Here is a 16,472-nt window from a genome sequence, read left to right on the forward strand (position 1 = left end):
TATTGAGAAGGAATGCTTAGCAGTGAAATGGGCCTTGGACTCTTTAAGATATTATCTCTTGGGCAGGCATTTCACTTTAGAGACTGACCATCGAGCACTCCAATGGTTGAACAACATGAAGGACACTAATGCCAGGATAACCCGCTGGTATTTGTCTCTGCAACCCTATCAATTTACAGTTCTCCACCGGCCAGGAAGAGAGAACCTTACTGCTGACTTCCTTTCCCGCCATGTAAACGAGGAACCGGAGGTGGGGGAGAGTGTGACGGGTGCGTAGCTCACTTCACAGTTTAAACTCTACCATGATTTAAATTTGTCTATTTTGAAGTTTAATTTAATAGGGTTTATTTTATTTTTAAATTCCCTCAGGATAAGAAATAAACACAGGACAAGTTATCAAGTTTATTAAAGAGTAAACAGTTTATTAAAGTTTGAATATATAGAAGGGTGCACACTACTTATATTCTCTTTTGCTGTTAAACTCTACCTGAGTCCTAGATTCTTCTGGTCCATGGAGTGAACGGCCGCATTCCATGTGTCAGGAAACAAAGGGAGAGGCGGGGCATTAGCCTCCAAACTTGTACTGTTCCGGAGGAAATTGGACTGTACCATCGTAATCCAAATCGGAGGGGATCTTTTATTTAGGTTCATTCAGTTTCATTTTGGTTTGTTTGTTTGGAGTAGTTTTTGTACTGTGCTTCAAATATTTGATTGCCTTATGTCAGGTACGATACAGTGTATATTTTGTTGTAAATATTATTGTTAATTGGGGAAAGTTTTCTTTGGATATTTACCTTTATTTTTGTTTGGTAGAGGCTAAAGAGTATATCTTGCAGTGGTGAATATCAGAGGAGTGAGATCTGTCCAGCCATAGTAACATCATGATCTGCTGATCTTTAGTGTTTTGCTTGGTTTTTTGTTAACAGGGGAGATTTATTTTTCTTATTTTATTTATTTAAGTTTGTTTTATTTTTGTTAGTTTCAGTTAACTTCCATCTTAAGTCTTTGATTTTTATATGGACTTTATTTTTGGAAATTATTTTCATTATATCTGCCCCTGTATATGATTTAATTTTGGGAGAAATAAATCCAATCTATTCACTGCCTGTCCTGCCTATTCTTGGCCACACCCTTACAATCAACAAGGATTTTCTAGACAAGAAAAGTTATTGTTTTCAGAAAAAACTAATCTTGTTTCAAGCAAAAACTCACTTAATTTTGATTAGTTTTTTTCTGAAAACATGACAATAATTTTTCTTTGTCTAGAAAATCCTTTTTGATTTAAGAATTTTTAGATATTTTGTCTGGAAAATAGTAAAAAAAATATTTCCAGTGTGCTTTATGTAAATTGGTCAAAAAAAACACTAAAGTCAGTTTTTAATGGGCATGAACAGTCTTTTACTGGATGAACTCACTGGTATAAGATTGGTTTGTCAAAATTGTTTTAGTGTTTTTAAAAAAGAAATCTCTTATGCTTATCAAGGCTGCATTTCTTTGCAGGGGAAAACAGTACTACTGTAAAATATTATTTGAATGTATTTCAAAATGTAATTTATTCCAGTGATGGCAAAGCTGAATTTTCAGCAGCCATTACTCAAGAAGCATTTCTTATTATTATCAATGTTGAAAACAGTAGTTTAATTTTATGGAAATGGTGAATATTTTTTGTAAAAAATGTAAAAGTATTTACTATAACTTTGGATCAACTTAATAAATCCTTGTTAAATAAAAGTTCTAATTTCATTAAAAAATAAATTAAAATCATACTGAAAACTGATTAAGGGTCACACTAGCCAGCTTAACAGTCAAGCAATGTACCAAGGACAACATCCATTTCTGTTCCAAAATTCCTGAAACTGAACTTGTTCGTAGCTTGAGGGTTTAACAGAGGATCCATGAGAGAGTCAAGAGAGAAGTAGAAACAGATAAAGTCACAAACATCCACCCCAATACATGTGAACACCTCTCACTCTCAACTTTCAAAATAAATTTCCTAGAAAACAAGCTGTCTTGCATATTTGAAAACAATCAATCAAAACTCAATCAAAACATAAACAAGACAATTGATCCTTCCTGTTTTACCCTGAGAGGCCTCTTAACAGAGAAACCTTAAAAGGTGGTAACATTTAAACTGATTTAACAAGTTAAAGAAATCGTTTTTGAAGTTCCTTAATGCAACAACTAGCCCACACACAAAAAAAGTGTTATCAAAGGAGACTAGATGTTAGGTTACAAATGGGATCTAACAGCATAAGACATGTGAGAAACCACAGTGTAGTCAGCCCTTCACATAGCCTTAAGTAACTTCAGCAAAAGAGGAAGGTGAAAAGAAATCAAAGAGAACTGGAAAAGGAAGGATTAGGATGAAAAATGAAGACGAGGAGGGCTCTGTCTCTAGTGTTTACATCAAATATATTGAACAATGTTGAAAGACCATCCAGATAATCTCAGCAATGATCAAAGACCCTACAAAGATGTTTTTTCTTAATAATGAACTTAACCCTAACCTACAGCCAATCACAACCCAGACTATTGTTTTGCATAACTACAAAAATGTACACTTTCCAGGTGAAATGAACACTATAGGCAGTACTTTATGAAAGCTAATATCTGGAACAAAATATTATATTAACACAAGGACACACAATAATGCAGTTTGCTCCAAAGTCCAAACAATACCATCGCCAATGTTGACATCCGCCATATTGCATGACAACATGCTTTAGCCTGCAAGTAACTTATACAGAAATGACCCAAAGAAAAAGCAAGCATGCTACAGATTAAACACACCACATGAATAAAGCATCCACCACACCCACATGTGCTTCTTTATCACAAAACCATGCATTAATACTTATTACTCCCTAACGGCTGCCATTCTTCTGGAAAGGTGTTTACATACCTTGGAATGAAACAACAGTGAATCACAAGCATCAATGAGATCAGGTACTGATGATAGAGTCAAGCTCAGAGTCAGTGTTTCAATTCATCCCAAAAAGATTCTTCTTTTTTTTGTCCATACAATGAAAGTCAATGTGGTCCAGTGTTCTTTTGACTTTCACAGTATGGTGAAATACAGTTTCTTTTGTGTTCTACAGAAGAAGGAAAGTTTACAACTTTAGAAAGACATTAGGGTGAGTAAATTATGACAGAAATCAAATTTTTGGGTGAACTATCCCTTTAAGATTTGTCATCGCTGGAATTAAGAGGCCTTGGTGAACCAGTTAAGGCATGTCTAATACTTTTATTTCAGCTGTAATTTACCAAACAACATATCATGGTATATTAAAGACACCTAGATGTACTTCAAACTAAATTAATGTAATCATATGTAACATTAGTTTGAAGAATGAGACACACATGCAAACTTCTATGCAGGCTCACATACTATGTCATTATTGCATTAAAGTTTTATTTGTGGTGTCAACATTACATTGACACCTCTTAAAGAAAGATAGAAACAGAAAGTGAAAGAACAACAGATAGTGACTGTCAATCGGCAGCGACAGCTTCCGTCACCGCTTTCTATTGTGCGATCAAATGGGAGTTTGTCCTCGTCAGTCCAAGTGTTTACACACACCCACACACACACACACACACACACACAAACGTCCCTTGACAGAACTATTGTTACAGAGACACAGAAGAAAAGCAAAGAAGTTAGGGGGTGAAGTACCGCAAGTGTGTGAGATATAAAGGGATATACTGAAATAGATTGATCCAAGCAGACTTTCCTAAAATATCTGCAATTCTCCAGTGCCACCTTACCCTGATCTATAACAGCTGAACAGCATTAGAGAACAGAGCCTTGCCAATTACTCTCACTGCCAACGGCTGAGAGCAGAGGGTACACATTAATTACACACAAGCTACAATTTTTGTACAAGCTGTAATTTTTGGAAAAAGATAAATACTTTTATCTTTTATTAAGCAAGGATGCATCAAAGTGACAGTAAAAACATGTATAAAGATGCAAATGATTTCTATTTCTTGCTGTTCTTTTGAGCTTTCTAATCATCAAAATCCTGGAAAAAAGGTTTCAACTAAAAGATTAGGTTTTATATTAACTGTTTTCAACACTGATAATAATAATAAAAAAACACCACAGGAATAAATTTGATTTTAATTTGATTTTTTTTTTTTTACTGTATTTTTTATTACAAAATAATTAATGCATTTTTGGTGAACATAAAACTTTCAAAAACACCCTAGTGTATAACAAAATACACAGAAAAATAAATTAAATCAAAACCAAGCAAACTTTCACCATGTGCACTGTGAAAAAAATATTAAAGATGATTGAATCAACCTGACTATTAGATATGCCACTCAAAAGTATTTTTATAGGTTAGATTTGGCAGTTAAAATACTCATGTCTCCAGCATGAATTTGGGGTGGGACTATCCATTTGTCAAACCAACTGCAGACCAAGAGATCAGGAAACCTGTTTAAAAATAATTTTCCCAATTCCATTTGGTAATATAAAAACAATTCCAGAACAAATTCCAGTTAAGGATTTGAGCTGTGTATTCCCTTGCTTAGAAATAACAAATGATATAACAACTTCTTTACTCATGACAATGAACCACAAGACACACCAACACATCTCTAAAATGCACATATCTATGTACAGTTTTGAAATCAGTCAAATATTTTTTTTTTTATCCAGCTGTTTCCAACAGCACAATCGTCTCATCTTCCCTTACGATGCACCAGCCATGCTGTCCCTGGGAACTTACAGGAAGTAAGAATTACAGGAGTATCTTTTTATCAGATACTCACAGTGGCTGTAGTGACCACCCTCTCTGTCGTGACTCTGACCCTGAAGAGGCAATGCCACCAGATGCCACATGACTGCGAGCACCACTCGACCAAACCTCACCAGGCACAGCAGAGCACGTAGACTCACTCCGCTGATGGAACAGATGGGATATGAGTGAAACAGGACGGCCGCAGGAGGAGGATCCGCAGGGAGGAGTCTGCTGGTTTATGGGATTACTCGGATTATCAACCACTGAATCCAGCAGGAACCGTTTACTGCCACAAAGATCAGCCTCTCGCCAAGCTTTGACAAAACTCCTTCTGCACAGGCCACGGTCTGCCCGGACAGAGGCTCTGAGTGTCATTAAATCTATCAGCCCAGACAAGCCACCTGTTGAAGTGGGATGAAGTGCACTTGAGTGAATATGAGGTTCAACATATAAAAAAGCTATTTTTTTAGATTCAGAATTTAACATTACTGTAAATTTACAGTACATCTGATTATCAAGAACATCTATAACTGACCATAATATCACAGCAAGATGGGCACATCAGTGCTTCTATTAAAGCAGTGGCAATAACAGCTCTCTTTCACACATGCACACACACTAAAGGGGATTTTGAGCCAAATCAATCGTGCAGAAAAGATTAAAAAGAAGCTTTGAGATATTTCAATATAGTGATGCATTAAAAGCATATACAATATATCAATCCTGATACCATTACAGCTTCATTGAAAGGCAGCCAAGCAGTAGAGAGAGCTGCCTTCATGACAGAATGCCTTCAGGGCGAATCTAAAAAAGCCTCTTTAATATGTCATCCTATAAAAGCAATGCCCCACATGGATTAGTTAGACTGAAACGAGAGATGCGATCACAGAAGATTGACACAATTGGAGCTGCCTGAAGAAATATTAAGAGCCACATAACCAAAACAGCTGTATTAGGCTTTCTATCTTCATGCATTTATTTTGCTAACAAAACCATCACTGATATCTCTCTTACAGTAACTTATTCTTTTCATAAACCTAACCATGTGTCCTTTAAGAAAATCTGTGTCAATATAGGTTAAAAAATTATTAATTAAATGTTATTATCATCTGTCATCTATAATAAGCCTTCAGCCTCAATATGTCTACATTGCTGTTCAACGGTCTAGGACAGTGGTTCTCAAACCTGTCCTGGAGTATCCCTGCCCTGCACATTTTGTATGTCTCTCTCAAATATCACACCCGTTTCAACTCATCAGCTCATTAGTGGAGACTGCAAAGACCTGAAGTCGGTGTGTCAGATATAGGGAGACATACAAAACATGCAGTGCTGGGGGTAGTTCATGGATAGGTTGGAGAACCCCTGGTTTAGAAAACCAGAAGTGAAGTCTTTGTTGCAAAGGATTTCTATATCAAATAAATGTTATAAAGACTGGAGTAATGGTTGCTGCTAATTCGGCTTTGCCATCACAGGAATCAGTTATATTTTAAAATATTCGAAAAGAAAACGGTTTGTTGCTTGTTAGCTGCATGTTTGATCACATAAATGCAGTCTTGATGAACACAAAATTAATATTATTTTTTATTTATTTATATTTAAAAAATCTTACAGACTCTTAAATTCTAAATGTTCACAGTTCAACCCCGCCACTGTGATATAAGGGTCCACATATAATATTTCAAAGCAGGATGTCCTCTGGGAAGCAGTCAGGACATGAACGCATCCGCAGATCAAAATAGATTTCCACCCTTGCCCCAGTCTACTTTACCCCAGAATTATATTACCCCAGAATGACTATAAATCCAGAACACGGAGCTAACAGAAGCTGAAGGCCAGAACAGCATCTCTTTTAGTTCATTCATCTACAGCAGCTATACAGGGTTATTACAGTTTGTAAGACTTGTTAAACTGCTGCTAAAATGGTCTAATCTCAATAATCATTTCATTTTAATTCCATTAAAGATAAGATTCGATTTTTGTGTGGCTTTTGTATCATCCTGAAAGGGTTTAACTTGGACCATCTAATGACTAACAGGCCAACTTTTGCCAAAAGTATACACTCACCCTTCCAATATGTTATTTTCTCATGGACTACATATCCTCCGTTTCTCCTGGTTGAGCTTCTTTGATTCTCCTAGCCATGAAAGTGATGGTAAAGGGCAAGGCTGCATAGTGAGTCACATGTTGAAAGCCTAAAGCACATATCGGAAATCTACAGAAACACTGTGAGCTGTTTGAAAGCATGTGTACAGCTGGCAATAATAAAGGTTCCAAGCCACTCCTGCCTGACGACTGTAATACATATTTTTTTCTGTGTCTTTGGACTTGCAGAGTGAGTTTGCATTGTTAAAGGTGTATGAATGTTGTCAGCTATAGGCACTTCTTAGAGATACAAAAACTGAGAACTCAATGACCCCTTCACTGACATTGAAAAAATGTCTGTAATTTAAACAGTAGTGCATGGCGCTAGCAACACCAATGTCATGGATTCGATTCCTAGGAAATGCATGAATAAAATGTATACCTTAAATGCAATGTAAGTCACTTCTCCCAAAAGTTTTAGTGTACTGTGCATGCAATTTAAAAGGAATTGAATGTGTATAGCTGTTCACTACGAAAGCAAAACATGTGATTAACTGTGATTAATCTAACCTTGTTAACCTGGTTAATGTTCAAAGTTCAAAACTCTTGTGGTGTGTTTTCTGGTTCTTAAAGCAACCCAGGCATCATGGTGGCACATGAATAAATCGTTAAAGTATTTGCTATTGAATGTCCAAATGAAGAGTTTTGCGCATCGCGTGCACGTGTGTGTAAGAGAGAGAGAGAGAGAGAGATAAGAGATAGAGACTCCACAAAGTGGAGTCAGTGAGTCTTAGGGGCCGTTCACATATCGCGCCTTTTGCGCGCTCAAGTTCGTTATTTCTAATGTAGGCGCGCGGTATGCGTGCTCATAATAGAAGCAACGCGGTCGGTGCGACGCGCTCGTTTTTTCCAGGCGCGTCCGCACCGCATCGAGTTAAAAACATCTCAACTTTTCAGAATGCCGCATCCGCACCGCGGGTCATGTGACAAGAACTAAACATTCAGCTTCATCCTTTCCCGTAACAACGTTGAAAGCTCAGCCAAGATGAAGGAACAGCTGACCATAGCTGTATATGGATTGCCATTTTTAAATAAATTTAGTAGCAGAGCTAATGCAAGGGATTTTTAGAGCTGCAAATCCATTTATCCTTTGCAGAAATTTAAGCGTCTTCATGGAGAGAGCGCGTCATGGTTGCTTAGCAACGGCAGAAACCTCAGGGGTGCAACTGTCTGAGCGCTTTGGAAAGGAGAAAGCGGTGCACCTAGTGTTTTCAACACGTTTTTAGGCGCGATATGTGAACGGCCCCTTAACTGTCCATGGCTTGTGTACTGCAAACACATACGAGCTTCATCACTGTCTGTCACTTCACTCTGTTCCACTTTCGGGCTTGAACTGATGGTAAAAGTAAGGACATTATTAACTGTCTTTACATTTATTTTTAAAGTTGAAGATTGTGATTATGGAAAGGGGCGTTACATTTCCAACGAGTGCTTGCAGTGTTCGGCCAATCACAATGCACTGGGTCAGTTGGCTAATCAGAGCAGACTGCGCTTGTCAGAAGGAGGGACTTCGTAGAAAACAACGTGTTTGAGAGAGACGGGGCATAGAGGACCTACAAAAATGTACAGTATTTGAAAAATAACGTGTTTTTTGAACATTAAAGCATGTCTACATATTTTTACACAACATAATGATCTGTAAAAAGGTATCATATGAGCCCTTTAACATACTGTGATACCGAGTCCTGGTTCGATGAGACAAAACCAATAAAACCCACTACAAAAGAGGCATTTGTTGCATCCAGTGGGGGCATAATTACTGATTATAATGACTTACGCTGTCTTTTTACGTGATGCATAAACATAAAACCATGTCTGCATTATTTGTGATCAGAAAATGACAAACAACAAGCTCTACTCTACACTACTACTCAAAACTCAAATTTGAATCATCAGTGGCAAATTCTTTAAATATGTAAACGTACTTACAGATTGTGAGTCATAAGTGAGTCAAATCTTCCCACATCATGACATAGACATGTAGGGGCATGTTTAAACAAGGCATTTTAGGAGGCCGTAACTGACTATTAACTTTTATAAAAAACATCTACTTGGATTTGAGACTTTAGTCTTTGCAACTTTACAGATCTTCTTTATGCACCAAAAGCTTGTAACACTCCAGAGAAAAAGGAATTTTTTTTATCACATCATATGACCCCTTTAAAGGTCCTATGACATGAAAATTTTACTTTCTGAGGTTTTTTAACATTAATATGAGTTCCCCTAGACTGTATATAGTCCCCAAGTTTCTAGAAATTTTAATCGGTGTAAATTGAGATTTTACTATCTTTCTCTGCCTTTGAAAAAATGGAAGCTCAAATGGGCTGATCTTGAATCTCCTCTTTGTGACGTTGTAAGGAGAATTGTTACCTCCCCTTTCTCTGCTTTGCCCGCCCAAATATTTACATATAATTCAGTCACAATGTCAGCAAAGGCGTTACAAACAGACTTTTATGATATGAATTCGACAGCACCGGCACAAACAGTGAGTAACAGTGTTTATTAATGCCTGATCTGTGATCAGTGATTTCTGATGTGCAGCTAATTATTCAAGTTCACACAGACTTTCTTTCTAAATCGTTTAATACTGTTTATGCATCAGTGAATCAAGCCAGTGACTAAACGATCAACTTCACGTTGTTTCTCTTAGTAGCATGAAACAAATCTGTTATTTAAATTGTGATTTAACTACAGAGAGCGATCAAAGAACGCTACCTTTTTTTCACATCGCGAGTATATCTGCACACTTGCACAAACTGCCGTTACAATGAATGACGCTGTTATGCTGCACAACAAAGCTCTTACTGTATTCATTTGTTTGCTGTTACTTGTGGTGAAAGCATTTTGTGAGAGAAAACGTGTTGCAATAATGACGAGATCACTGCATTCACGTGATAAACAGACTCTGTCTACTCAATGCTCATCACTGCAGCCTTTCATGTGATGGGAAAAGATCGAAAAAATAATTATATAATCAACAAATCCACGATTCGTTAATCTCGACAGCTGTAATAGTAATATATATTTGTAGTATAATAGTAATATATATATATATTTGAGAGGGGTTCCACATGTAATACGCATTTCAAATGCAAAGATGTCAGCCAATCACAACAGTTGTCGCTTACACGGAGTCTCACAGCAGACACGCCCCTTCAAACAGAGCATTCAAGCCAGAGGGCTAATATCAGGATATAAAACTGCTTTTTATTTCTAAATTTTAAATGTAAAAATCATACTAACAAAATAGGTACACCTAAGGAAACATTAAAAGGCATTTAAAGAAAATAATCCATGTCATGGGACCTTTAATACAACTTACTATTTTGTGTGTGTGTGTTTGCACAAAACTACTGACCAGGAGTGAACACATTGTATTGGGTACATATTGTTCATCAACAATAAGTGATACATCTGATATTACCTCTAAAGCATATGTACAGTAGGTTGAATTCTTGCTCTGCAGGAAAATCCAGCTTAAGCTAGTACAGTCATGGCCAAAAGTTTTGAGAATTACATAAATATTAGTTTTCAAAAGGTTTGCTGCTAAACTGCTTTTAGATCTTTGTTTCAGTTGTTTCTGTGATGTACTGAAATATAATTACAAGCACTTCATACGTTTCAAAGGCTTTTATCGACAATTACATGACATTTATGCAAAGAGTCAGTATTTGCAGTGTTGGCCCTTCTCTTTCAGGACCTCTGCAATTCGACTGGGCATGCTCTCAATCAACTTCTGGGCCAAATCCTGACTGATAGCAACCCATTCTTTCATAATCACTTCTTGGAGTTTGTCAGAATTAGTGGGTTTTTGTTTGTCCACCCTCCTCTTGAGGATTGACCACAAGTTCTCAATGGGATGAAGATCTGGGGAGTTTCCAGGCCATAGACCCAAAATTTCAACTTTCTGGTCCCCGAGCCACTTAGTTATCTTTTTTGCCTTATGGCACGGTGCTCCATCGTGCTGGAAAATGCATTGTACTTCACCAAACTGTTGTTGGATTGTTGGAAGAAGTTGCTGTTGGAGGGTGTTTTGGTACCATTTTTTATTCATGGCTGTGTTTTGGGCAGAATTGTGAGTGAGCCCACTCCCTTGGATGAGAAGCAACCACACATGAATGGTGTCAGGATGCTTTACTGTTGGCATGACACAGGACTGATGGTAGCGCTCACCTTTTCTTCTCCGGACAAGCCTTTTTCCAGATGCCCCAAACAATCGGAAAGGGGCTTCATCTGAAAATATGACTTTGCCCCAGTCCTCAGCAGTCCATTCACTATAATTTCTGCAGAAGATCAATCTGTCCCTGGTGTTTTTTTTGCAGAGAAGTGGCTTCTTTTCTGCCCTTCTTGACACCAGGCCATCTTCCAAAAGTCTTCGCCTCACTGTGCATGCAAATGCGCTCACACCTGCCTGCTGCCATTCCTGAACAAGCTCTGCACTGGTGGCACTCCGATCCTGCAGCTGAATCCTCTTTAGGAGACGATCCTGGCGCTTGCTGGACTTTCTTGGATGCCCTGAAGCCTTCTTTACAAGAATTTAACCTCTTTCCTTGAAGTTCTTGATGATCCTATAAATTGTTGATTTAGGTGCAATCTTAGTAGCCACAATATCCTTGCCTGTGAAGCCATTTTTATGCAATGAAATGATGGCTGCACGCGTTTCATTGCAGGTCACCATGGTTAAAAATGGAAGAACAATGATTTCAAGCATCACCCTCCTTTTAACATGTCAAGTCTGCAATTCTAACCCAGTCAGCCTGACATAATGATCTCCAGCCTTGTGCTCTTCAACATTCTCACCCGAGTTAACAAGACGATTACTGAAATGATCTCAGCAGGTTCTTTAATGACAGCAATGAAATGCAGTGGAAAGGGTTTTTGGGGGGGATTAAGTTAATTTTCATGGCAAAGAAGGACTATGCTATTCATCTGATCACTCTTCCTAACATTCTGGAGTATATGCAAATTGCTATTATAAAAACTTTTCCAATTTCCAATATTTGTGTAATTCTCAAAACTTTTGGCCACGACTGTAGATGTGGAACTGTGGATAGTATCAAGCTGGTCATTGGCTAGCGTAAAATGGTAAACCATGTTGGACCAGCTACCAATTGGTCATATTAGCTTAAGATTCCCAAAGGTTAGGTTATCATGCAATAATGTGCTGTTTATCTATCGTTTTCCAGTTAAGTTTTTAATAAAAAATAAATAAATTCATTACAACTTGACTTAAAAATGTAATGTTAGTTCAATTAACAGCATCAAGCTATTTAAATGTGTCACAGATAGGCAACTTTTTACATGAGTCTTATGACTTCCACTCAACACCATAAAACTATAACTTGTTAAGAGTTGTTTCTTACTTTGCTTAGAATAATGTCATTCGCACTCACTCCTGTAACAAGTTGCAAGAGTTCAAATACAAAGTTTATTTGAAATACAAGCCATACTCATTCCTATGTTAAGTGTACATACTCGGCTGGAAACCGTCTCAAAAGCAATAAATAACAAATCAGGCACAACAGCCGTGCTCTGAAAGCGATCGATTACATAAACACAATTAAAGTGCCAACCATGCCTGTAAACCGCGCGAACACCTGACCGATGTCAAAGCACGCGGATTGATAGGGCTATAATATGTTTGAAGTTCATCAGCCAAGTTGTTTTAACGCTTTCGAGGGCATGTACATTTAAGGCAAACTACACGGACAACTGCGCAAATAATATGGCACAAGAGCAGCAGAATGAAATTAAGAAAGACAGCGGCTTACGGAGATATAAATATGTGTCGTGAGTATCCATCCCGAGTCAGTTTATTGTCGGCTCTTGTCCTGGAGGAGCTCCGCACCCCTCTTAATTCCTCTTCCCAAGTGAACTACACTTTGTGGCGCTGCTGCTGGCTCGGGGCCCCGCTCAGGGGGAGGCAGGAGGAGGGGTTTCTCCAACGACAACAATCAGATAAGACACTGCACAGGCAGATGACTTTAGCACATGTGTGTGCATGTGTTTTTTACAGAATGACATTCAAACTGTATAACAATGGTAATAACATATATTATACTTTCTTTATAACTTGACCTGAACACATGCAACAAAAATTTTTAGATTACATTTATAACTACATTTGACAAATGCTTTTGAACAAAGTGTCTTGCATTGCTATTTTTACGCATTTTAATTAAACCAAAGACCTTGGTTTCAGTGATTACTGAACCATTCAACCATCAAAATTAACAGTATTGAGTATGGACACAAAATGTCAGATAAAATGTTATTTAATATGACTAAATCAACTTGACTAAGTAGATACATAAAGTTAAAAGAATCAGGGGTTTGTTTCCCAGACGTGTTGTAAAACTTGGTTTTAAATGGCTATGCTTAACCATTCTGGCTGGACACTGTAAAAGGTCTTGGCAGGAACATAAAAATGTGTGATAATTTTGTAAAAATATTATTTAATATGACTGAATTGACTTGACTTAATTTAACTACACCAGCATAAGTAATGTCTAAGAACTAAAGTAGAAAACAAACAGGAATATAATTATATTTGTGATTGAGATCTGTCTGTCCGCCTGTTTATACTCAGTGTGGTTGCTCAAAGACTCCTTGCGATTCCCCCTAGACTTTCTCAGAGTATGGGGTCATACAAGGGTGAGCTCTCACTACCTCTGAAGGTTATTAAGAAGTCCCCAAGCATTCACCAGTCTTGAACTAGTGTGGGGTTAGTGCTCAAGATGACCAGTGACTTCACAAGGCCCCTCCCTGAGGTTTGGGGATAAGCAAACCCCATCCCACAACCCCCACATACTCTGTCCCCTCATTGTAAATGACCAAGATTTAAGAAACCCACAACAAACACAACCATGGTAAACAAGATGAATAGCTTTTTTTCCAACACATCTCACACCAATCAAGGCTTTCTGTTTGTACCCCCTTTCCTAAGTCTATTAGATCATGTTAATTATTAAAGTCAAACCGAAGAATTAAAATGGTCATTGGTCACTCCTCTCTTTGTGTGGACTTAATGGTGACACATGGTGTAAGGCCTGCAATTTGTTATCCTCTCCTTTTTGCTCTTAATGTTCTTTTCTTTTTAAGCCATTTTTTGGGTTAAACATGAAAATAAATCAAGTTGCACTCAGTTTCAGTTTCATGTGGCATAACTGCCTGCTAATAATACATTTTATACATTTTTTATACACTTTGCTCAATCATTTCGGTGTTATTGACTGTACACCAAAAAATTTAATCGGTGTCATTTACTGATCCTTATGTTGTTCCAAACCTATATGACTTCCTTTTTTATAAAAAACAAAAGAAGATATTCTAAAGAATTTTGGTAAACAAGGGGTTTCAGTTTCCAATTTAATACTGTAGTTTTTTCATTAATATAATGGATTTCAATAGGAACAGAAACTGTTTGCTTACCAACATTCTTCAAAATATCATCTTTTATGTTTGACAAAAAGTAAGTCATAGTTTAAAATGACATTGAGTAAATGAGAGTAAATAAAATTTTTGGGTGACCTATCCCTTTCATTCAATTTGTTGTTTTAATTTTTTTCTGCCTCTTTTAACCTACGCCATGTTTCTTTTGCCACCTTATCTCCAAGATAATCAGTCACACACTCTTTCTTACACAGTAACAAACAAACTCACAGTCAGAGCTGTCAGTGAGCCAAACCGTATGCAGTAAACCCTTTGTATTCATGAACCCATCCAGACAAACAATGTGTCCCAGCCACGTCCCACCCCCAGCACACCAGACCTAGGCCACCTGCTAACTCTACATCATCCACACAAACATAAACCAAAGGATGAAGACCAACAAGTTTGTGTCACTGTGTAATTTACTGTAACATACAGTATCTTTCTGACACACGCATGTTATGCAAGATACTAGTGACCCATGTGCAAATACTGTCCTTCCAATCTGTTCTTCTCTACACTCCTCTCATTATTAATCCTCCACAAATTCCCCTCATACAAGCTAAGATGATAAGTGATCCTCTTCTGATGTCGCCTGGAGGAGACAATGCTTATCAACTCAGGAGGACATCCATCACATAAATAAAAGATGAAGTGAGCAGAGGGCTGTTTGTGAAATGACTGTTTGCTTACTCTCTTCTGCTCTTTTCTATCTTTAACCTTCATTTTTTTTATTCAAACCTCTGCTTTCTCTTGAGTGAAAACACCCACAGAGATGCAAGTGTAAATGCAGCACAGAAAGTGAGGAGTGGGAGTGATTTTATTGGATTGTGATGACAGGAAGTCTTCCGTTTTAGATATACATTGCTCTTCATCTATTTTCCAGCAGGAAGCTCTAAAATTGTACTATATGCTTTTTATATGCTCTTTTATCGCATTGCTCGCTGCTTTTTTTTATTATTAGATCTCTAAAACTAACTTTCAGTTGGGTTATGCTTTTTTGCATGCTTGTCGATTTAAGTTTGGTGCATTAAGTACAATTTTGAACCAGCAAGTTCCTCTGGCAACACAAAGACATGGTGGTCAAAGCTCTAATCCATTCCAAATGAATGTTCTTGACGTGTGTGTTACATTAACCTGTTAATCCTCAGACTGTTTTTGGGAGGGGGCTGGTGGGTTTATACACAATTGACCTGAATAGACCATACTGCTTCATGATTGGCTGAAACAGAGAAAAATGCCTCAAAACCCTCTTACTCAAATGAGTTTTTCTCATTGGATGCTTTTACCTTAAAACACTCAGAATTAATCACTTTCATAGTGCTTAACATGGCTGTTTTGAAAAAAAAAAAACCTAACCTATGTTCAATGAGTGCAAACAAAAATAATATATTATTTTAATCTGACTCATTGAACCAAACGTGCTAAATCTTTGAAGGTTTTATTTCATTTTTAATAAGCAATGGCTACATTTCAAATAAAAAAAATAGGTTTAGATTTTTTAAAGCACAAGAACAAGCCATAGGTAAAGTGTCAGATCCAGCTGAGATTGTTGTAGACCACCTCAAGTTAAGATGACAATGTCCTGGGAAGACAGACAGTATTATAGCTATGAACACTTGTTCTTCAGACCAGCCAATGTAACCTAATGCTCTGACATTTAGAAACTTAACAAGGAATATGAAGAGCCTATGAATAAGCAACCTGTTCTACCCGTTCAGACGGTTGGTTTACAAAACAGTTTTAATAGTCCTAGATATTTTTACTTCATGTTTTGTTCAGTTCATATTGTCAGTTTGACATAATTAGTAGTTTCTGTGCTTGTTAGTTGTTTTATTATGTTCTTTTGTCATTCAAATAAAGAATTATTCTTACTAATGTCAAAGTGTCATCTTTCAAGTAGTTACTCTACATATTTGCAAATAGCCCTAATGATTAATGCCCACGCTCATTGTTTTCTATTCAAACGAGTCATTTAATTGAAACTTAGCAGTGTAAGCTTGGGTTAAAAAAGAGATCTGATATAAAAATAAATCAATCACGAACACTTTTATATAAATCTTAAACACCATGTTAATATTTCATCATAATTTACCTGTCAAGTGCAAAATAAGGCTGTCGGATTGGCAAATGAATCGTTCTTTTGTT

General features: G+C 37.2%; 2 protein-coding genes across 9 annotated transcripts in view; one reads left to right on the forward strand and one right to left on the reverse strand.

The window, feature by feature from the left end:
* The window catches only part of rxrgb (retinoid X receptor, gamma b), a 33,371-nt gene extending 20,555 nt beyond the window's left edge, over window positions 1-12,816 (reverse strand). For 6 of the 8 annotated variants that reach the window (XR_009424169.1, XR_009424168.1, XR_009424170.1 and 3 more), the window contains exons 1-2: window positions 12,665-12,792; window positions 4,783-5,152 (exon numbers count right to left, since the gene is read on the reverse strand). Coding sequence is in view for 1 of the 8 variants with exons in the window: in XM_059512562.1 (XP_059368545.1) it covers window positions 4,783-4,852 (70 nt within the window). In the remaining 7 variants the exon portion in view is untranslated. Of the gene's footprint in view, window positions 1-4,782; window positions 5,153-12,664 lie in introns of all 8 variants that reach the window. The other 2 variants (XR_009424171.1, XR_009424172.1) reach the window with 2 other exon arrangements.
* Window positions 12,598-16,472, forward strand: part of LOC132106657 (cyclic AMP-dependent transcription factor ATF-6 alpha-like) — a 37,879-nt gene continuing 34,004 nt past the window's right edge. The window contains exon 1 of the mRNA XM_059512561.1: window positions 12,598-12,683. Within this exon, the coding sequence (XP_059368544.1) occupies window positions 12,638-12,683 (46 nt within the window). The 5' untranslated portion in view covers window positions 12,598-12,637. The remainder of the gene's footprint in view (window positions 12,684-16,472) is intronic.

Source organism: Carassius carassius, chromosome 27, assembly GCF_963082965.1.
Source record: "Carassius carassius chromosome 27, fCarCar2.1, whole genome shotgun sequence".
Taxonomy (NCBI): domain Eukaryota; kingdom Metazoa; phylum Chordata; class Actinopteri; order Cypriniformes; family Cyprinidae; genus Carassius; species Carassius carassius.